The sequence below is a fragment of the Saccoglossus kowalevskii genome, chromosome 1 (assembly GCF_978046115.1).
Source record: "Saccoglossus kowalevskii chromosome 1, keSacKowa6.1, whole genome shotgun sequence".
Taxonomy (NCBI): domain Eukaryota; kingdom Metazoa; phylum Hemichordata; class Enteropneusta; family Harrimaniidae; genus Saccoglossus; species Saccoglossus kowalevskii.
In genome coordinates, this window is record NC_140641.1 from 7,975,919 (window position 1) to 8,000,557 (window position 24,639).

The window sequence follows — 24,639 nt, forward strand, 5'->3', positions numbered from 1 at the left end:
TGTTCTACAGTATTTGTAACAGTAGTAACATTTAGAGGCGGATTTAGAGGGGGACCGAGCCCCCCCCCCCCCCTATTTTTAACAACCAACTGGGCTTAGCGCCATCGGCGCTCGCGAACTTGGCCTTCGGCCAACTTATCGCCCCCCCCCCCCTATTCCAGGGTCCTAGAGCCGCCCCTGAGTAATCAGTGAATTGGGATAAATATGAGCCACTCACCAATGTTATAAGCAAGTACAAACTAAATGTTTCTTTTTCTCATTCGGACATTAAATCGTTTCATATTGTTTGTATAAGTTGTATTGTTGGCAAAACCTAGTTGAAAGTCCTTTGAATTCTAAGTAAAGTTATGCCATTTACGAGTCATACTTGTCAAAACCTGATGTATTACTGCATTTTAGATTAGTTTATTACATATATATGTCTTCAGCGTTGACAATGCATACCGCCGTGCATTGCTACTCAAACATGAGGTAAAACAATTAACTTAAGAAGTATCTAATGTTTGACATGCACTCGAACATTAATTAAATAACACATTCAAAAGGGAATGACTTGATGGTTATACAGGAAACAACTCAAGGGTCAAGTGTGCTAATATTAATAGTAAAAACAGTAAAAACTAATCTATTGAGCTGCTTGGTAATATATGGCAAGAACATTCTGATGTGGATATCTGTTGAATACTGTTGCGTTTATCAGGTTTATAACGGTAAAATACTTGTTGACCCGTCAAAAACTTCTAACAAAATTTCCCGACAATACAATTTTAATTGGTGGAATGAATGTTGATAATCTATGATTCGATATTCAAATTAGTTCTTCATCTTGATCTATCATGTTAGTTCTAATGTATGTTGACATTGAGGTTTCCTAGATCATAGTGTAGTTATACACTTTTTTTCTCGTAAACTCTTGTTTCATGACCAAAGTCTTTGATGCTGAGGGACGCAGTCTTTCATGGTAGACGATGGAGATGTTCTCTGTTGTATGCAGGAACCCCGAATGCTACCATCATGCATTTGCTTCACTGAACATTTCAGGAATACAGCAATGTGCGACGTCTGTCTATACTTCACAGATAAACTTTCTTGATGATGTGCACAGTTCATCATTCCATTGGTAGTTGTACTTAGAGCGTAATTCTGTTGAGTAACAATAGAACAACCATCGCCAAATGAATAAATTACGTACCTGAGCACACATATACTTTGTTGGCAGTCAGGCTGGCTTTAAGCACACGACAATAATAACAAGAGAACTGGTGATGGTTGTGAACCATAACTGCCTCAGCACAAAGGCTGTTGTGTAATACCAGGGAATGTATAGGAAATGTATTGTAGTATTACCTCTGTGTAATTTACAATATATCTGCATTAACCTTCACTTTGAAGGACAATATGGGAGTAGAAGCAAGGCTACGCAAATTTTGCGAAATAGTAGTTAGTAAGAATTACCAAACATTGTGGGATATAAGAAAGTGGCCTATTAACCCATGAAACATACTCGCACATATCCATACATGTCTTATTCTGTGGCTGTCATGTACACAATCATAATAACTGGAAATGGTTTCACAACAGAAAAAAGTGTTATTGCTGTAAATAATTATGAACAATAAAAACTGAAATTTAGAAAAACTATGAACAAAAAATAATGAAAGTCTGTGATTTTTTGTACAGTGCTGAGATTCACTTCGAGTATATCAGAAATATAATCTTACAATTGCATATGAGTCGTCAAAACGTACAGTTGGGTGACATAATTCAAATGTTGTATAGGGATTTATTGTCAAAATGTTCTAGTATGTGGGTGGTTGTATGCATATTGATGCATACAACCACCCACATACTAGAACATTTTGACAATAAATCCCTCTTTCACACTGTGCAAATACAAACAAGACATTAAACTTTCCTGATAGTAACATGTAAGCGTTGTATAAACCCGAATGAAAAGTCTTGGGTCACGGCGAATACTTCTATCGAGTAGCCCATTTAAAAAATCTCTTCAACTATCCAAGGCCAATCACTAATGTGCGGGGTCATTAATTAAATAATATTAATTTTATTAACACTTGCACATTCCCCGGAGGAATTGGCAATGGCTACAAATGTTTAAGAAAGAATAAACGGTTAAAAAAATTTAAGTACATAAAATAAAAATAAAAACATACAAAAAACTAAGCTAATACATTACTGTAACAGAGAAAGAAAATATTAAGACTAAATTATTATACAATAAAAAGATAGAAAAAATGCAAAACTTAACTGGAAAAGAAAATTGTCACTGGGGTCGCTGTCTTATTTCAAAACACTTTTTTAGGTACCTTGCTACAAGGAGTGTTAGATCACTGTTGTTTAGCAAGACTATGAATTGTGTCTTTGGTGACAAATTTTGGTTTTTGCCATTTCAAATAAGACATTTCTATCGGGGGTATAACTTTTGCATGACATCATTAGGTGGTACTCATCTTCTACTTGATTCTGATCACAAAGGTTACATAATCTATTAGCAAGGGTATTCCGTTGTGTCTGTCAGTCTCAGTTTTCAAGTTATGGTCACTGAGGCGGAATTATTTAAATTTTGGTACATCTCAATATTTTGCAGGGTAGGTTTCAAAAGCAAAATGTTTTTTTTTAATTCTCTGTATGTTCTTAATTTATTTATAATTCATTTTGTTTTGATTGATTGTCGCTTTATAATTCACTTTTCCAAGTTGATATAAATGATGTTTGTATATTTTTATTAATTTGTCTTAATTGCCTTGCTGTTAGAATTTCATTGCTGTCAACCAGGTTAGACTGGTTGATGTTATTCAAAAGGGAGTCTACCATTTACTATTAATTTCTTAATATTAATAATTTACTATTAAACTCGAAAACATCGTATTGTTATTACTTCTACACCAGGTAACACCAATTAAAACCAACATCGATTTCGGAATTACTGTGGCCAATGACATTGAAATTTGCTCTTCCAAAAAGCAGCAGTTTCCCTCTTCTAATAATCAAAACTACCCTTGATAGCCTGGAGAAGTATGTTCATTGTTTCACAACGACTGTCCCAAGAGATTTTCGTCTTCTCAATTTCTCAAGATAAACGTTTTGTTTTGTTTACTAGAAGGAAATGTTCTTTGGCAGCATTTCTTGTATTAATTTCCATTGCACAAAAAAGCAGCAAATACTGTTACTGAAGCGCAGAATTGGCATGAATTGTTTCCCCCGGCCATTCACGCAAACTGCAAATCAAGACTTTTACCGCATCCATAGTTGTTGACAGCCGATGGATGATGATGGATGTATTGTGACGTATTTTGACTCCAGGATTCTGACCTTGCATTCTTGCCACATTTACTGTCCTTTCATACCCGTTCAATTTCCTTTCATTATTTCATTCAGATTCCATGATATTTTATATTTAAAACCAACCTTTATTTCACAGTCACTCTAGTTTTCACTTTTCTAAAATTATCTTACTGATCAAAAGACTTTTCACTCCCATCATGCAATCTCCCATAGTACTTCCGCAGACACAGCGGCGATCGCCAACATATCTACAAATAACCTCGCTCTCAGGAGCTGAGGAATAACGATTATAGGTGATTTAAGATCATTTAATATGAACCTATCACGGGGGGTATTCTTCTCTCCTGGGGTCTCCACACGTGTAAGGGGGGAATCTCTTCCTGTCTCTCTATCGCGTCCCCTTGAGGTACGGGACCGGGAAAGTCACTTAAACTTTACAGTCAAATAGACGCACACAACAAAATACGTTTCAACTCTCATCTTAGTCGGTCAGTCGAGCACTCTATAAGACACAGCGCCCTGGGGAAAAGTCCCCAAGACTATCGCAAGGCTGATCCAAGACTCTCTCTAGACTGCGTCAAGACTCGCCCCAAGACTCTCCAGGACTGCCTCTGTACTGGTGTACTCACCAAGACCAACCAAGGCAACTTTATTCACTTTCAGAACCTTAACCAATTACAAAGCAGTTAAAAGACTCTAAGGCGTAACCTTCAATCATAAAGCCAATCACACTAAGTACTGAACACGTCATATATTTTGATTAATCGTTCACTATATTAATAACTGCGAATACTAACTGTCAGAAATAGTAGTCCAAATAGCGACGGTTATCTCGTAATTAGTTCCAAATCACTGAACCAAGTTCCGTCCGGAACCTCGTATGGGCCTAAATGATGACAGACATAACACAGCCATTCATTCGTAATCAGCTAATTAAGTCGATCAACAGATACGCAAAAACAAATTCACCACAAACCACACACACCTTGGTGTGCCTCCAAATAACTTCAATTAGTTCTGTGATACAATATAAAGCGATTTTTTCTGTCACTCAATATTGTTTTCATTTTGTTCTTATACCCCTTTTACTCCCGTATGCGAAATACGCAATAAGAGACTAATTATGTAATTTACTCTTGTGTAATCCACAGGCATATTTACTTTGTTGTTGAAATCTGTCTCGTATTAATTTTCTAATTCTCATAAATTAGACGATTATTAAATAAATATCACATATTTGTAACAATATATATTATATTATACTCACCAACACAGTGTGCATTTTCTGGGTTGTTAGGTTCAGTATCGTACCAATGGGTATATGTTACCGTGTCGCCGGTAGTAAAGAAGTATTGGTTCGTTATTGTGTCCAAGTATAAACCAATCCAATAAGAGGCGTGCCCTATCAACATGATATTGTACTCGATAAACACCTGTCTCCAGAAGAACATATAAGAACATTTGCTGTATGTGAGATAGGTTGCAATGACTGTATTTCTTTAGTCTTAACAAAATTGTCGCCATGGTAGTGCTGTCATAGTCAACATTACAGTTTGGATAACAATGAGTTCCCAAATTGTTATTAAATGTTTTGTGTTCATAGTAAGCAATGGTCATTGTGACAAGTTGATTTTTAAAAATCAACGTGAATATTTTACTGTAATTTAATCATTCGATTGTTTGGTCTTTCTAAACAATAGACAATAGAGGTAATAGCAGAAACAGTTACATAAAACAGCGAGTTACTTAAAAAACTGAGCAAAATGTAACATTCGTATAAAATGTAACTTGAGTACAGAACGGTGTTGGTTGGTTCAAGTAAGTTATTTTGTAGGTTGTTTGTAGCATAGAGCTCTAAGTGTGTAGCTCGCCAACTTGGCATTGAATCACTTGGATTGTTTGTTCAGGAGTATTAACATGCTGGATATTGATTGTCTTCACAATAAATATTCTAGTACTAAACACGAACGCTTTAATATAAGTGGATAGCGCCACCTACGTTGGGTAATCATTTTTCATGACTCGTAGACGTACCTGTATGTTGGAAGTGTCAATAACAGCCAGATACCCTCCTCTGCCAATGCAGTCATTTTCGGCGTCTTGCCATGGACGGGTGTATGTCAGGAACACAAAACACCTTCCATCATAGAGTAATCCATCTCCGTTATTACAATCCGTGGAGATCGGCAATGCTAAAACAGAAAGCATCATTATATCGTCTACTAACACAAACTATTCCGATAAGTACGTAGGATGATCATAAATTATCACCCCCTTACACATCGTAGAAAAAAACTGTTGTCATAGGCATTGCGATATGCATGTAGAACTGTCGTATACGAGCTATCCGCGGTGTCGTAACGTAATAGCTGTTTCGCCACGCATTATAACCCCATATACAATTGTATTTATGTATTTATATAATCGTGATATTTGTAGAGAACGGGTTTTTACTATTACAGTGACCCATCGCCGAGGCGTAGTATTGCTACATTTTTTCGTTGTTTTTTGAACGGAGAAGATAAATATATGTTGACAATTAACTCTAAATTAAAGATATGTATCAGTTCGTACGTACCAAAACAATCGGTACTCATTAGAGAATTTAATTGTTTTTTCATGTCACGATAAATCGTATTCAAATGTATTCATCAACATAAAGTTAAAAATTAAATGTTGTCAATATTGCATCTTTATGAACTAACTAACTGATCAAGGTCTGTATCGATGACGTCATGGCGTGCACAAAACTTATTGTCTGAATAGTATTAGACTCGGTATTATATTGCCCCAGAAATTGTGTATTTTATGGTATATCAGAGAGTTCCTGCAGCACCGCATTGAATGTTAGCACTGCTTAAATTATAAATATTTCTCAGGCTAAAATTGCGTTTGCAAATCAAGTTTTAGGGAGAACTACAATTACTGTTGTTTATTATTATTATTTGTTTTTTTATAAAACAGATTTCCAGTTTGGGAATATCACAATTCGACTAATATATGCGGACTTTCACTTAAAAGTAAAAGACAAAAATTAAAATGACAATTTGTAATGGGGATGCGTTATTTGTTTTTTAATATATGATCGTTCGTGTAATCCCGATTTTAAACTGAAAAAATAGCACAGACTTGTCATAAATTGCATTTGATTCAATCCCTAATCCCATATATTTGATTATCGAAACAACAAAATAAATACAATATTGCAGTATTCTCAGCTTACTTCAAAATGGACAAAATTGTTCGTTAGTGAGATATGACGCCATCTATCGTTCACTGATCAACTACGATGTATGATATCTTTATGACATATGAACCATGGTGACATTTCTTGTTGATTTTTGTATTCACTCAATTGCATTTTGACATAGACCAAGTAGTAGATACGAAGACTTCTAGTGCGAAAGCCACACACTTGATAAGACAGATAAAGTGACACGTGTTTGAAAAAGATCATAAATTGTCATATTTAAACTGAAACATTACAATTTTGTTTAACTTTCACTAACTTTCACTAAATATTCGCCGTTTTCGTCTTTTTTTTGGGGGGGGAGGGGCATTTCAGGCATTTTTAGCCGCAATATTATATTCAGTTTTAGAAGCAGATTTATGTTTTGTCTTCCGCACTTGAAGAATGACGTCAGTAAAGGATTGAATATTATTCTGCATTAAATTTTCTACATACTTGTTTTGAATTCTGTGAGTATGTCTGTTCCTGTGCGATTCTTGTGCTACATGTGAAACATGGGACTTTATCCAAAGTGTAATAATAATATAAGATTGTAAAGCTAGTTGATACTAGTGATGTCATGCGCTTGTATCATTCACAATAATGGATAATACAATGATAATGCATGTATAATAATGATAGGATAATATAGTATAAAATACAAATTACGTGGTGAAAAATCAATTTTGCGTGGCCAAATACGCATTGCATGACGTAACATGTATTGCATGGCGTAACATGTATTGCGTAACGAAAAACTTGTCGAATTGTGGGTCACGGAGCTAACATACCTATACCAGTAGAATATATTGAGTTCTTCATATCAGCGCCACACTTAAGACCAGCGTCACCGCTGCATGGCTCGCTACATTCTGTATCGGATAATACACCGCTATATCGACCATAGACGTTGCCACAGCGACATTCTGTACCAATCTGCACACCCGCAAATAAATACCCGTTGCTATGACAATGATCAACGCAGATTTGCGGCGTCGTCGAGATGGAAATCAAGTCAAATGGCAAATCACGTATTTGTCCAAAGAATTCATAGTCCTCATGGCAACCAATGTAGTCCATTGCCGGTGCCGTGATTGGTGTTTCAGTGGCTGTGAAATAAGACATATAAAATACGTTTATTTGCTTTGTGTCGGATTTGGGAGGAAATAGACTATTACGTCTACATTTGCGTTCATAGACTCGAAGCAAGGCGGGAATGAATTCACAGTGAATACAGATTTAGTTATGCAATGAATTGGTTAAGTGCACTAAAATGGCCCATTGCATTCCAGATTCAAGTATTAATATCTACTGGAATCCAGCAAATAATCCATGATTATATGTGCTTGGAGATCCAGTTTTACCAACGACGGCCAATGTAGTAAGTGGCTGATTTGAAAATCATATCATATCACGTCACATCACACATCCTGATCGGTACTTATTTTTTCTTACTGTGTTCGGCAAATGTGGCAACAATCCTAAGGATCTGAACTTACTATGTGGTAAGGTATTGCACACACATTTTCTATGAAATATAAACAAAGTCTAACAATATTCTCTCCTGATTTACAAAGAATATCCCTATTTTTGTTTGTGTTGTTTTGTTGGCTCGTCAGTGAAATTACTATGTGATTGCGTAATATAATATCGATCAGAAAGTATGACGTCACACCACAATCCAAACAATGTGTTATTATGTGTCATCAAGAAGTCACGTGTGTACTTACTCATCGATAATATAATTGGGATCGAGTCTGAACAGTTTGTCCCTGTGAACCCTGGGTAACATTTACAAATGTATGAGTTATTTCCACAGTCTTCTTCACATACCCCAGCACCATTACACGGTGACGTCATGCCATCACAGATGTTCGATTCTCTCAGGCAATTCTGAAATAGCAATCAGTGTATATATTGTTATGTCAGTGGTGTAATAATTCAGTATTAATGCGTTATGAAGTAACATGGTGTCTGACGTGTTTTCACATTGTATACCGCAAGGCAATTGAAGATACCATGTTCGCCTTCTACGAACATATTGTATATAAGTCAACGAGATACTTTCGCCCTGTAAGGTCACGTTATATAACTACACGTAATAAAAAATAACGTGTTCACTATCCAAGGCCACGTTGTATACCACAGGTCCATAGAACACGACATTACGTCTATTACTGTCATAAACAACAGAATGTCTTTCAACGTAATTACAATAACCATATCGTTACTGACTTTACTTGCTGCGTTACGTCATTTACCGACTCCCAATTCTAGGTACGGTACTCAACTTCATGTTCAGGCGAGTACTTCCTCCCCTGGTGACACTTCTGAATCTATACGTTAACAAATTGTTTTTATCTCACATCTCGATGTGTTCAGCATACTATTCTTTCGAAAGCCTCTTAAATATTGAAATTATAATTATAATATTCTTTTTCCGGCCTTATCGATTCATTTTCACATTCACGGCCATTCGTTTCATTTGTATTTGTCCTTAAATATATTAATACGTTAATTAGTTTCTTGATAGACGGGATTACAATTTCACGTTTTCGGTTTACCAGATTTACCAGTGGTATTATGACTTAAATATCAATAAATTTTTCCATATATATGTACAATGGTATGGGGCTATATTATTTTTTACGGGACCTCATTGTCTACCTTTCGCTATATTTTATTTATATAGATTTAATAAGTAAATTTGCTATCATGTTTCTAATTCTTATATAGGCGTATAAGTTGTCTCATTATCGTATTTTCTGCTTGTTGTACACAGTGCTTTGATCTATGTATTATCATTGACGGGGTCGCTATTATGGTGATTATCACGTGATCAAACAGTCATCACACGCTGCACCGAAATTGGCCAGTTCTTTTGAACGACTGACCAATCTTTCTCAATCCATAATACTGATAATTATTTAAATAAAACTGATTATTTGGATGGCTTGCACGACACCTTTTAAGAGGTACAATCTTTCAATAATTGTTGTCAGCGTAGTTCAAAAGACGATATGACGTTGGTGATTGGTGTAATCACTGACAATCATTGAATGCACATATCGAGGGAAATAGATTAAGAGGATACGTCACATAAATTAATAAGCCTAATGACTTAATATTCAAAGTCAAAATGACTTCCAGTTGCCATATCAACTCGGCTTTTCTCAGTGAATATCAAGTACACAGTAACAGGTATAATGCGTGCATGGTAACTGCTACGTCTGTCTCTGAATGTTGCGTCTATATCATGCAGATGGTTTGGAAATTACGTCCCTCGTTATAGTGTCACATATTTATTTGCTTTGTTGTTGGGTTGAAATTACTAAAATTACTCAGCGGAGCGGTAGTTTTTGTTTGTTTATTGCGGATACTTACGTATTTGAAGACATCAGATGACATACAACGCAATAGCAAACTTTATCAAGTTACTGTCCAAGAAATCGAATTATTTACACGTGTTTTAGTATTATTATAATAGTGAATATAAAACTATCGCAAATCCCTGATGTTGAATTTGAAAATACAGTACAACCTCGGAAAATTCGGTTAAGCAAATTTGATATTCTGATTTGCTTGAGTACATTCTCCTGGTTTACATTCATTCAATTCGTACTACAATTTATTATATCCAAGGATGCTCTTATCCGGAGAATCCATGCATGTTTTCCATTAAGTTACTTCAATCCGAATCTGTTGAAGTGTTAAAGCTTTGTATTCTAAATTCACTATCGAGCCCATGCACACATATATGACATCGAGGTTATACAATACTAACACATGGTCACGTACGTGACTTTGTTTTCAACGCACCATGTGACCACAAAAGCGTACTCAGTGGTATACCCAGATGATTCACATATCAACTTTCTCGTCTCCTTGTGTCTATTCTACCCTCCTTTCTCGTGGTTTTGTGAAGTCACATGATATAAATTATTCAATGCAATTGGTCAATACTATGAAACCGAGTCTAATGGGCATGGCTATAGATGTTTTCGCGCCATTTCATTGAAATCTGACAATAACGTGGGGGGAAAACTATTACAAAGAATACAGTGACAGATTGTTGACATTGATTTTTGACACTTCACATCATTTACATAGAATTACACTATCATATCAATTGGATAAAATATCGGTGGGTGTCATAGCATCCATTTAACAAATTGAAATGGTCCTCAATTTTGAAAAGACGCTGAAATATCCGACCTTAAAACAAATACAGTAGAATAAAAACACGAAGTATAAAATAATTTTTTTAGTGGCTGTGCTTCAACACATATTCATAAACTGTATATTTTATTCCACAACGGTATGGTATACACCATCCACGTCACCTATGGCGGAAATGTATGCTTCTATACCTGATGCACGTCTTAAATATCAGTGAGAGACCTACTTATTTAACCTATTCCGAAAAAAAAAATATTCTCGGTACACTTTATAATATCAACATATTTTGTAATCATATTAGGACTTTAAAACGATCAGAGCAGTATTCAGTGAGCCGCTAGATTTGTACCAAAAACCTAAAACCTTTTTTTCGGTATCTTAAAATTTAAAATAATTTTAGTCAAAGTACGACTTAAAACGATTAGTGCGGTATCCGATGAACGACTTAAATGTATTCTGAAAAACAAAAAACAGGTATTCGGAATCATAATAAAATATTGCAAATTGATTCATTTTAGACTACATAATTCACGCATTAAGAATAAACAAAACTAATGACTTATATCAAACGGCAAATGCAAACTGGGAATTAAATAACTGTGTCACACGGGAAATGGAAGTCAATAATTCCCGGAGCTTACATTCAAATATAAATATGAACGTACACGGCAAATATGCAAGACGACAAACACCTAATGCTTGTGATACAATTGCCGTTGTCTACCAATCGTAAACACCGTGCACATTTTTTACTATATGCATACAACTTATGCCAGTTGGCAGAATTTAGCTTTCAGTAAATTTTAGTACATTTTAGTTAAGCCAATGAAACGATGAACAATATTAAACAATGAAAAAGGAATCTAATAATTACAATAAAACAAATATAGCTGCAAGCAGCAATGATTGGATTGGACCAATATCCTACTGAATCTACGTTGCTATGAATATGTCAGTGATTGCTATGCACTTTTAAACATGGCTTCAAAACGTGTAGTCAGGGTTGCTATGGTATTATATTATACTTTTCACCAGACAATTGAAAATTGCAAAACATAGTTTTGCATGAAGTGTTCAAAGTGTTCGTCCATTATTTCAGACTTATACTTCTAGCCTTATTGTCGATGCTTATCATCACGTTCATAATGAGAAATAACCCGACTTTTCGTCCGTCGTGCAGCAATGGTATATTAGTTGTCCCAAAGTCACATAACATCTGTTGTACTTCATAGAAGACAGCTATTTGTGGTCTACAAATATTTTTCAACTATGACACTATTCAGGTTGACTAATTGTATGGCACTGTAGTAATCTAAACAGTCACAATTTGGTTTACCTTAGAATTACAGTTTTTGTGGTCATTGGTTCATACGAACGGTCTTCTTCTGCTCTCACTTGCCAGCATGTCTGTCAGTTGCTTCAGGTAGTCAGTAGATAAACTAGTTTTGAATTCAGGTTCATTAGTGGTTTCCAAACCTGTTCATCGCTGATCTTTGAATTCGCTCTTTGATGCTGGGTTGTAGTGAGTAGAATCTTTGAGTGGAGTGGTCGTTAATGTTGGCTCATTTCAATCAGATGTTTATTTGACATCAGATAAGATGGTGATCCGTGGTACATCGTGGCCATTCCAGGATGTAAACTCGTTCTTACAATTAAATAATTACAACATTAGTATATCAGGCCCATTTTATATGATAATTCAATCGTGTGCATGCGACGCAAAACTTAATATATTGCCAAATATTTTGATTTCAATTATTTCCATGGGATAGCAAATTTAGTGTTTTTTGGCAAATTTGTAATTCACTATCAGTATCAGTGTGTTTAAATTTCCGCGAATTAACATTATGGCATTTTACGTCTGTCAAATAACAGCCAAATAAATACGTGGAATCATTAATTACTAAGGACCTGGCGTAGAATTGGAAATTACTCCAAATAAACAAATGTCCAATTCGGGAACAGGATAATAGTATATTTGGTTATTGATGAAATAGTAGGGCGCCATCAGACGGTCTGGCTTAGAAAGTGCGTCGCGTTTCACTCATGAAGTTGACGCTGATTTGTACCCAAAGGAAGCCGCTCATCCCGCCATTGGATGACGGCACATCGTGTATGTTAAACTGTGGGCGTGTTATTTTTTTACTTCTGTGCTAAATGTGCAACATCAAAGTCCCGCCATTTATTTTTCATGGTTGTTCGACCATAGTCGTCTGCACCAGTATCGCGTGTTCTAAGTTTGGTTTACTATGTTTGTCGCTCGACACCATATTCCCTCTCGGTACCGACGCCTAACTCGGCGTGCTGGGGAGGAAATCTACTTACCACGCCACTCCACCTCGATACCTCTACTTCCCGGAAACGTGCTTTCCAATACGAGACTGATTTCTCTATAAGTTCGGCCATTTAAAATCATATTCTGGACAATTAAATGGTCAGCTTCCATTGCTGCTCCAAAATCATTCAGAAAATGGCAGCGCAAAAACCGCGCAAATTCATTTTACTGCCACTTTACAGCGGTTTTTACAGACACCAGGTAATTCTGTTACCCAATGGCTGAAGCAATTTCACATCGACCAGACACGCCCCAAAACAGATGACGACATTTGACAGGATCGGCCAATGCGCATGCGTATAAAACAGCTGGTACTAATATCCTAATAACTTATTTTGCACTCGTACAAATGCAAAATACATATTTGATTAGGTTGGTTGGCCATCAAGTACCATCCTATGGCACCCAATTCATATATCACCAATACCATAGTACAGAGTTATGTTAACAGCGAGTCAATAATAAGACTAATGTACTAAATTTGTATTTAGTTAATTGCAAGGATGAGATTACATTGTGAAATGGCCACGATGTACCACGGATCTATGGTGTTCTCAACATGGGTATATTATTGTCTTAATATTTCAATTAGTGTGTTTTACTTAGGATGAGGATGAAATATCTATGCACACCCATTAGCCTTTGTTTCATAGTATCGACCAATTACATTTTATATTTTTTTTATCATCTGACTTCACCAAACAATGCATTTAATATGTATAAATAGTTGTTTACTAAGTTAGTAAGACTAGCCGAGAGCAGAAACACGAGAAAATGAGAGATCATGCACCTAAATGCTTTTTGGGCGACGCCTGGGAAACAAAATCATGTACTATTTGCCAGTATTGTATAAACTAGATGCAAACTTTTTGTTTGCACATACTGTGGGCGTTGTAATATATTGTAACATGTTGGAACTATCAAATACTAATCAAACACTATTTTAAGTAGACGCATATGATGCTAGTCAGTGTTATTTAAAAATTTGTATTTTTTTCAAAATTACGTCATTTTAAATACGTTTATGTTCAACAACAATAATATTCAACTAAAAAGTTTGTTTTTAGCCTAAAATCAATTTCTGCAAATTACTTTTGTTTTGCTGATTTTAAGGAGACTATTCACGATATTGTAAGTATTGTGAAAATATTCAGACACAATTATTACATTTTAGGCCAAATATAACGTTTTTCGGTCAATATATTACAACAGTCATAAACTTTCTAGAATTCATATTTTATTCGAATGAGTTTTCAATCATTGTGATCACCGTGACACTGTGTTCTCACATATGGTTTGTTCCATAAGTTGCTCTAATTTTTACAATAAAGTGATTCTATTTATGACCACCACCCACTGGTACTATGAGGTCTGGATCAAGGTTTGAAGGAACTATACTAGAAAGTGTCACTTATTGTAAGTGAATTAAAGCAGCCAAGCGTTTTAATATTTCAGACAAGGTTACAGACAATGTGTGTCATCTGACAGCTATGATCATTTTGTTTTAAGCGGTCTATTTATTGGTGCCATCCTAAGTTTTAAATGAAAAACATATTTAAATTGACCTAAATTCGAATAGTTATGATGTAATACACACTGCGCGGATTTATAACATACATCCCAAATTTGAACCATACTCACGGATTTATAATATACTGCGCAGATTTATAACATACTGCGTGGATTTATAACATACACACCAGATTTATACCATACTCACGGATTTATAATATACTGCGCCGATTTATAACACAGTGCGTGGATTTATAACATACACACCAGATTTATAACACAGTGCGTGGATTTATAACATACACACCAGATTTATACCATATTTACGGATTTATAATATACTGCGCAGATTTATAACACAGTGCGTTGATTTATAACATACACACCAGATTTATACCATACTGACGGATTTATAATATACTGCGCAGATTTATAATATACTGCGTGGATTTATAACACAGTGCATGGATTTATACCATACTGACGGATTTATAATATACTGCGTGGATTTATAACATACTACGTGGATTTATAACATACACCCCACATTTATACCATACTCACAGATTTATAATATACTGCGCAGATCTATAACACAGTGCGTGGATTTATAACATACACACCAGATTTACACCATACTCACGGATTTATAATATACTACGCAGATTTATAACTTACTGCGTGGATTTATAACATACACACCAGATTTATACCATACTGACGGATTTATAATATACTGCGTGGATTTAAATATACTGCGTGGATTTATAACATACTACGTGGATTTATACCATACTGACGGATTTAAAATGTACTGCGTGGATTTATAACATACACCCCAGATTTATACCACACTCACGGATTTATAATATACTGCGCAGATTTATAACACAGTGCGTGGATTTATAACATACACACCAGATTTATACCATACTGACGGATTTATAATATACTGCGCAGATTTATAACACAGTGCGTGGATTTATAACATACACACCAGATTTATACCATACTCACGGATTTATAATATACTACGCAGATTTATAACTTACTGCGTGGATTTATAACATACACACCAGATTTATACCATACTGACGGATTTATAATATACTGCGTGGATTTATAACACAGTGCGTGGATTTATAACATATACACCAGATTTATACCATACTCACGGATTTATAATATACTACGCAGATTTATAACACAGTGCGTGGATTTATAACATACACACCAGATTTATACCATACTGACGGATTTATAATATACTGCGTGGATTTATAACACAGTACGTGGATTTATAACATACTACATGGATTTATACCATAGTCACGGATTTATAAATATACTGCGCAGATTTGTAATATACAATCCAGATTTAGAACTTATTGTGTGAATTTATAACATACTGCGCATATTTATACCATACTCACGGATTTATAGTATACTGCGCAGATTTATAACATACTGCATGGATTTATAATACACGGCGTAGATTTAGGCATTTTTTCCATTAATTTATTTTAATCTAAATATGTTCAATATACTGCGAGGATTTATAACATACTCCATACTGTCGCTATGAGCCACACGAGCACGTACGAACACAAGCTCGATAATAAATTTGACTACAAAGCTTTTACATTTGAACAGATTTAGATTAAAGTAAATTAATGGAAAACGTTCACTGATTCTCTAGATAAGAGCATTCTCGAGTTTAATAAATTATCGACGAATTGATTGAATGACAAGCAAATCAGTATATTAATTTGCTTAACCGAATTTTTCGAGGTTGCGTGACTTGATAAACATAATATGTGTTACATCAATTAGCGTCCATTCATTTGGGATTAGCGTCTGATAGAATTACACTTCATAACGTGAGTCTGACGATTATTATACTGTATTTTAAAAACAAAAATCAAAGATTCTTCCCCAAAACGTTATTTATTCAAGTTGGTATTGAGTTTAGATTGCATTTCGCTATTTACTGTAAGAATTTCAGTTTAGTTTTACTATTCACTGATATAAGTTAAAATTGAAATCGTTATTTACTCTAATAAATAATAATTTAATAAAAATATTTATTGTAATGATTTCAGTTTGGTTCTGTTATTGAGTTAGTTTGGTCATATGCCTAAGATATGAGTGTAGGCAAAATGACGGGACAGATGGAAGTTGGAGAGCGTAGTGTAGCTACTTATACACTGGGTTATTAATTTAAATTGTAAGTACTGAGCAAGGTCAACATAATTTTTTTATCAACAAATCATTCTCTAAGTTCCACTATCCGTTGACATTGACTACTAAGAAGCAAGGACCACACTGCTTTACCACTTCACTGGTTAAAATAACCCCATCCTCCCAACAACAAATTGAACAATTAATCATGCCAGCTGCTTTAAAGTTTGCAGTGAGAAATTATTGCCAGCAACACTACGGCTTGTCCCTCATTAATGCAAGAAATTTGTAATACATTCACTATTATATTTAATAATTATTATTAAATTTGATTCACTGTTACAAGTTCAGTGTACAGTTTTTATTACTTAGAATACATTTATTTCTGTTGTCTATACCGAGTACATACAGGACAAATCAATATACTCAGAATATATACTCTCTCGGCCGGTACAAGTACTGGGGAATAAGGCGTAATATCTAAAATTGTTCCTTTAATTTCTGCTTACGTACAAAGTGCATTATTCTGATGTAAATATACGGAACTGATAAAAAAGTCAATTTTCCCAATAACAACACATTTTGAAATAAGTGTCTACTGATATGATCCACATGGATAATTATCAACTAAATATTATTTTCACCCACGAAAAATCAGTCATGATTTATTTATTAAAATATTTGCATTCAAACACCCCATTGTGATGTTCGTGATATTGCACACTTCATTTACTTACACCATGGGCGTACTAGTTAGTTAGTACGTCCATGCTTACACCTACAAATGTTTGTATGCAAATAACACCCAACAAGCTGTGAAGGTTTTAATAAATGCACAAATCTCAAATACAATGTCGATTACTCTTTGAATACGAATAAATCATAAACGTTATAGTTTGTGTCACTTCAACATGTTTTCACTCATTTAAACCAAATTTTACTTTATCAGTACACACGAATGAGGCGTCAATCAGTAAATGTAGTAAAACACTTTGAATGGCGGAATACGTAAATATAGTGTAAATATATTTTTATATTTAACATATATACACTACGGTAAATAATCTGCATCGCCAGGCACTTAGACATCGCATGTGTACTGGCATATAATGTCACGTGACTACACAAATCTACATCAAAGGGGAATCTTGGAGACACGTGTAGACAATTGACGAATGAAACTAACGTCAACAACACTTGGGGTTCTTGTTATAAATGTCATCAGAATTATTGTGATAATTTTATGTTAAATAAATGTCATTAAGTGAAGTGAAGATACTTGATATTTTAATCAAATATATGAGATATTATTATAACTACAATACACTTGATACAGATCCAAAAATACATGCATAGGCACAAAAGTTAAAAGTTCTTCAATCCCAACTCAATGGTCACATTATCTACCTAGTGATTGAGCCAATATACAGATCAGAAGTTTGCTTTTACGGAGGCTTACATCCGTTAGGATGAAGTCTAAATCTGACAAAATCTAATAAACAAGCTTCAACAATTACTTCTTAGGACTTTTATATAAAGAAAACTCGTGTGTATTTCGTGTTTGTAATTTTGTAATTTGCCTGTATTTATTTATATTCGTTATTAATATCATCTTAACATTGTTGGGGGCAATGTCGTCTGGTGGAAAAATTCAACCACAAATAACTCTACGTGCCAGCATGGTTAACCTGGTTTGAGAACACTTAATTATAAATATAGAGAAGGACTTGCAACAACATGGGTAGCAGCACAAGGGGCAAATAAGGTAAAAGGATCACATCTAGAATCACCAAACGCTCAGAAATTGAGTAATGCATTATGTGTCAGTTATTTCCACGTACATTTACTAGAATACAGTGTAGTTCCTTGAATGCAATATGTATGACTCATGTACACGCGACATGGTTTAGTAAATCTGTAGAAAGATTGTAAAATATTCACAGTCAGTGAATTACCAACGTGTCATCCTAACCGTATGTGTACATGATATAGTACATTGCACAGTCATGCATATATTCAAATCATTGCCATACACATTATTATGTGCATATGTGCATTATTATGTGCATATTTGGTAATAATATGTAGGTTTCATTCAAGTGTCATTGGATTATTGATTGACCGCTTCTGATTGGCTGCGGTGGAAAATATGCAGATTCATCTGGTATTTACTCAACCTACATTTGCGTACGAAACAGGCGTGTAGTGTGTGGTACACTCGGTAACCACTACAAATAATATGACAACAGAACCTAGATGAATCTGGTGAATAAGGATTTCCCCCCTTTAAGATGAAATGATTACAATTATTTTATCAATAAGTAAACACATGTATATGAATTTGATTAGCTAGTATCTAGAAAATATGTTTTATTCACGACTAGATTAGGAAACTCAGAGTAAATCCAAAAATTCTAGGTAACGTGAGAGTACACTACGAGATTTGAAATTCAATACTGGACAATAGTAAAATAATAATGTTATGCAACGCAATTATGAACTGAAAATGGCTAGGCGAACATCATTATGCAAGAACGCCAGCCAATGTTTCACATATATTGAGTAAGAAACACATTTCATTGTAATTGAACGAGTCGAATGTTGACAGGAGAATATCGTGGAGTCAGTCGTGTGTAACAGCCATATACCATCTTAGTCGGTCATGTGTAACGACAAGATAGCGTACACACCGAGGGAAATTGCTAATGGCACTCTACAAGAGGATTTGCACCCAGATTAAACTGTTCGTCTTACTCTATTATTACGTCAGGTTTTGAAATTCAAACTAGAAACAAAACTAAACTTCAATTGCTACGAATCGATAGCTTTTTAATGTGTACCTCGATTTGTAATAAATAATATAACCTACCACCATCTGGGTGAGTAAGCATCTAGCGTTGTAGTTGTCTCGCCTCGTTTGCCCAATGAATGATATGTGTGTCCATTTCATTATCGAAATCAACAATCGTTATTAATTTAGACACATATGCTAAATGTTGATGGTAGGTTTGGTAAAATTGATGAAAAGAATATCCAAACTAATTTCAAAAATTCGTGTGATTTTCTGAAAAAATGTAATTTATTATACCATGTATACTATCAACTTAATATTCATTGGTATATGATAGTAATTGTGCGAAGGAAAAATAAATACAACCTTAAATATCAAGGACAATGTATTTTAGTACGCGAAAAATTCTGAGAACCATTTGGCAAATATGTTTACATACAGAGATGTTCTCTGCAAAACAATTTATATTAACATCGCATTGCACAAATCCCATCATTTTTTTCTTTGATACGCCATAGATCAATGGCCGACAAATAAAATAGCAACAACTTATTTTACTCTGTATGAACTAATTATTTCACTGTCAAAATGTAAAAATTAACAAAAAATAATTAAACGCAATTTTAAGATATTTTACACAGACAACTGTCGGGGATAATTATTATTTTACATAATATCACATATAAGAATAACATTTTGAAATTTTACCACCATACCCATAGCATGTTATGAAGTACGACACACATTCATGTCTGATACACTATGTTATACAGTAACTATGAAGTTATTACGAGGATACCTTAAAGTATGCACGAAGACAGTACAGCGGGAGTATCGACCGACGCGCAGCGCGGCAGCGTACTGTCTGAGTGCATACTTTGAGGTATCATCGTAATAACCTTATTATTATACATCTTTTCCTTCCAAGGACACATCATGGGAATGCCGAAATCCAAAAATCTGCGAATTCCAAATACGGAACGATTACGCGGGTAAGCGTCCTCTAATAATACAAAACAAACATGGCTGTCCCAGGATTTGACCGGACCCCACACAAAGAAGTTTGCTAAATCTGTTCTAAACGTTTTGGATTTCGGCATTTTCATGATGTATTCCTTGGAGGAAAGGACAGTGCTGCGCGTCGGTCGATACTCCTGCTGTACTGTCTTCGTGCATACTTTGAAGTATCCTCGTAATAACCTCATAGTGTCATGCCTGGATCATTCCCTAAACTGATTGGCAATGTAGAACAGGCACATACATTGTCTGCTACGATTTTCAAATCGTCTTCGCAACGAATTATATTCTAAACACGCTGGGGAATAAGATGTAAACGCAGGATGATTACAGACGGTTTACAACCCATAGTTAATATTCCTTTGGGTGTAAAATGAAAATTATTTGATGCATTTGTTGGATGTTAGCTCCACGTGATAATAGGTAAAGTGACTACGTTGGTAATGCCACGACCGTAGCTCCCCACAGGAGCGTAAGCAAGCTGATATTAAATGCATAGCTAAAGTGGAGGCATCCTTGTCGGTACATGAATAAGGAACATTTCTGATTATTAAAAACAACTTTCAACTCAACTGTCAAAGAGAACATTTTAATGGGTGATCTATACTATCACCCAACGCCCACATACACAGCATATACTTCCAGTTGCAATCAAAGCAGAAACATTAACCTTTTCACCACCACTACTTTTCATAACAAATCTGCAAAATACTCCCATTTGTAGTCTGCACTTTCGTTCAAAAGATTGTGAAAAAAGTAGCCAAATTTGTTGAGTAAAAACTGAAAATTGACTGAAGTTTTGTCTGTTGGCTCCAAAATTAGGGTTCATTTCCAGAAATATTGAATAATATAAGACAACAGTGCAGACAAAATTGGGCGAGAAAGTCTGGTGATGAATTAACCAAGTGTTCAGAAACCTGACTTATGTTAACTTACTTGTACTGACCGACGGAATGAATGAATGAATGAATGAATGAATGACATCGGTATCTCTCGTCATGCACATATGGTCATACAATGCTACAAATTAGCGGAAGATTGCGGCGCATACATTCGTACGTGAACGAAATACATGAGAACTAGACACTATATAAGACTATCAAGATATTTGCAACATAGATCAGTAGCAGTGGTAAGATGTATGCCTCTGAATACTCAGCTGCACATGCCCTGACATTTTCTAGTGTGTTTTAATATCTCAAGCACAAAATGAGATGAAATTCTAACGATACGCTGTGCAACTACCTCGTGTATCCACTTCACATGAAACATGTAGTGCAGTTGCTACTTGTTGGAATACGGTCGCACATTAATTGAAGTGGTCGACGGTAATATTTGTGTTCGTACTCGACACAGCGACTATGGAAACCCTCTCCTTTGAACAGTTACGCATTGATGGTAATGTGCCTAATTAACAGTTAAAGATGCAATAAGGACGAAAACATATATTATCGATTACGTCATACTGTAATCGGATTATGATTCATCGTGAAATAAAAACGTTGTGTCTGCACACGACACGCACAGCACTAATGCGCATGTGCAATAATTGTTACACTTGAACGAATGCGCATGTGCAATACTTGTTACACTGATGCGCATGTGCAGTAATTGTTATTGCACTTACCAAAACAACCGCACGCACATGCGCAATACAGAATGTCATAGTTTCAACGAACAAAAACTCAGATGTTTAATACAAGATCACATCTTTATTTTATTTTATTTTATTTTATTTTATTTTATTTTATTTTATTTTATTTTATTTTATTTTATTTTATTTTATTTTATTTTATTTTATTTTATTTTATTTTATTTTACCTTTAACATAAGAAGAGCCAACAATGTACAAACCACCAAGTAAGCTATTCCTCTACACGTGACACTTGTTTCAGTCACTGCAAGGTCACTTTATACTTGGCTAGAATCGATCATTTTGTGAAAGCGGTATCTCACAATCAAAATGACCTGTAGTACCAAACAAATATAATAATTCAAACACCGTTTTGACGACTGTCATGTCATGTCGAAACTCATCTATCACTTTTAAAATCAGATTCTTAACATCATATAGTATTTAAAACAACATAACATATGGCAAGCACGCCACCGTGTCACTGACTCCGTTTACTTACTTTAAAAAATAAACCTGCGCGTGTAATGTAGAAAAAAAAAACTGCAATGCACAACAGTTTGTTTCTATCAAGGGAAACAATTCGCTTCAGTGACGTAAACGGGGTATTATTTCGGTATGTGGTCGCTGGTCAATAAAACATTGTCTGTTATTGGATAGTTGGTATCTTCCCAAGAGAACACAGTTGTCTGAACGACATATTATGTCACAGAAGCGCTTCGTCAAGATAGGGCGCAGCTTATTAGAAAGCGCTAGAGGGCGCATCTCATTAGAAAGCGCTAGAGGGCGCAGCTTCTTAGGAAACGCTAGAGGGCGCAGCTTATTGGAAAACGCTAGATAGCGCAGCTTATTTTGTTTAGTTTGGGTTATTGGAGAAGTGTGTTACGTGTATATAAATAAATAAATTATATATATATAGACTTTATTTCGCTTTCTTTATGCAGGGTAGTCTATTAGACATGCCTACACAGGGTTGGTTCAATTCATGCCGTAGTATTCATCTATTTGTTGAATACTGTGATACAGCACATGTGTTGGATAATTGGATAAGTTGCGTTCCCTCCGACTGGTGCTGCATTTGTCCAAACCTTGAATGTCGCGAGCCTGGACAGTGTGTACTCTCTTTGAGTGCACATATATCAGTAACTAATGTAATGTTACAGAACATCGCAATACGTTACAATCAGTGAATGTATCATTTCAGACACGCTGCTGGTAGTCTTCAAACTACTTTGTAACATAGGAGAGTTTTTACGTTTTCAAATAGTACTTATTCAAAAATCACTTGATATTTGGTTGGGAGAAACTATTGTATTGGATCGTAATGCGAGATGACTATCTTGAAATAATATCATATTCAAATCTATATATAATATATTTGATTATTTCACTGTCATGACATTTTCAAATGTTTGTTGTTGATGAAATGCAAACTGAACGAGTGTCATAGACTGATGGTGATTTGTATTGCGATTATGAAATTCGACTACTGATATTTTAAGATAATATAAAGCATGACATTACATATACTGTGGCTAGGTTTCACTCGGGCTACGTAAGAGAATGTTCTCCATTTAAAAAACGAGACTTATTAAATTAATACGAATTTGTGAGCTGATCCATTTCACTTGCCTATTTCACGGATATTCACGTAACATTTTCACCGGCGCCTGATGGATAAGACTCGTATACACAGTTTGCTATAATAGGTAATGTAAATACTAGATGCAGGAATATTGAAAAACACGAAAGACGACGAATTTGAAAAAGATGTGGTATGGCGCCTTTTTTTATTTATTTAATTGTTTATTTGCTAGTTTTCTTCACGTAAACTAATAAACACTTACCTGTGGGTGAGGATAATCGTTGTTGAGTTGTGCATAGTTGTCAAAATCCTCATCGAATTCTGTTCTAAGTATACATGAGCTCGTGTGTCGGTTATACGCAAATACGCTACACGCGGGGCATTGATAACAAGCCTGTACACACTCTAAAATTCCAAACACCTTCAATTCTTCCAAAATTGACGACTGCACAAGGTAACATTGAAATAGAATCATCCATTCAGCGGCGATACACCCAACAGAATTCATTGTCAGAGGTTCAACAGGTTTAGTGTTGCCCGACCTCTTCCTACAACGCGTACGTGTGTTTATATGGGAACAATGTTTTAGTAAGACCTGTCAAGTAAACTGGAGTCTGCGCAATTGGAAGAAAATACTAGTAGTATTAATTTCATCGACACTGTATATATATTACATATCTAAGAAGTAAACGCATTGAACTGATTTTTAATGATCTAATTAATGTAAACATATATTATTTTCACTAACTATGTACATATTTACATATTTTACCTGGAATGTTATCCAATCAGAACATGATATTGACCACAATACTGCCCGCTTGTCAGATGTCACGTGACAACCTTTGTTAATGACTGTTCAATAAATCTA

The 24,639-nt window shown here is 35.0% G+C and overlaps 1 protein-coding gene across 1 annotated transcript; it reads right to left on the reverse strand.

The window, feature by feature from the left end:
- Positions 1-366: 366 nt before the first annotated feature.
- Positions 367-24,276, reverse strand: LOC144354106 (C-type lectin domain family 18 member A-like). The gene is made up of 6 exons (XM_078010246.2): positions 24,031-24,276; positions 8,266-8,428; positions 7,327-7,644; positions 5,341-5,498; positions 4,574-4,739; positions 367-1,143 (listed from the first exon to the last, which is right to left on the reverse strand). Exons 1-6 carry the CDS (start codon positions 24,274-24,276, stop codon positions 1,067-1,069), a joined length of 1,128 nt encoding a protein of 375 aa, XP_077866372.1. The 3' UTR covers positions 367-1,066.
- Between the last annotated feature and the right edge of the window lie 363 nt (positions 24,277-24,639).

Excerpts from the sequence above, each read along its gene's own strand:
- LOC144354106 (XM_078010246.2), bottom strand. The coding sequence starts at position 24,276 with ATGAATTCTGTTGGGTGTATCGCCGCTGAATGGATGATTCTATTTCAA. Across the intron at positions 5,499-7,326 it reads AATATATTCTACTGGTATAG|CATTGCCGATCTCCACGGAT; the intron begins GTATGTTAGCTC and ends TTTCTGTTTTAG. Across the intron at positions 1,144-4,573 it reads AGAAAATGCACACTGTGTTG|AATTACGCTCTAAGTACAAC; the intron begins GTGAGTATAATA and ends GTTACTCAACAG.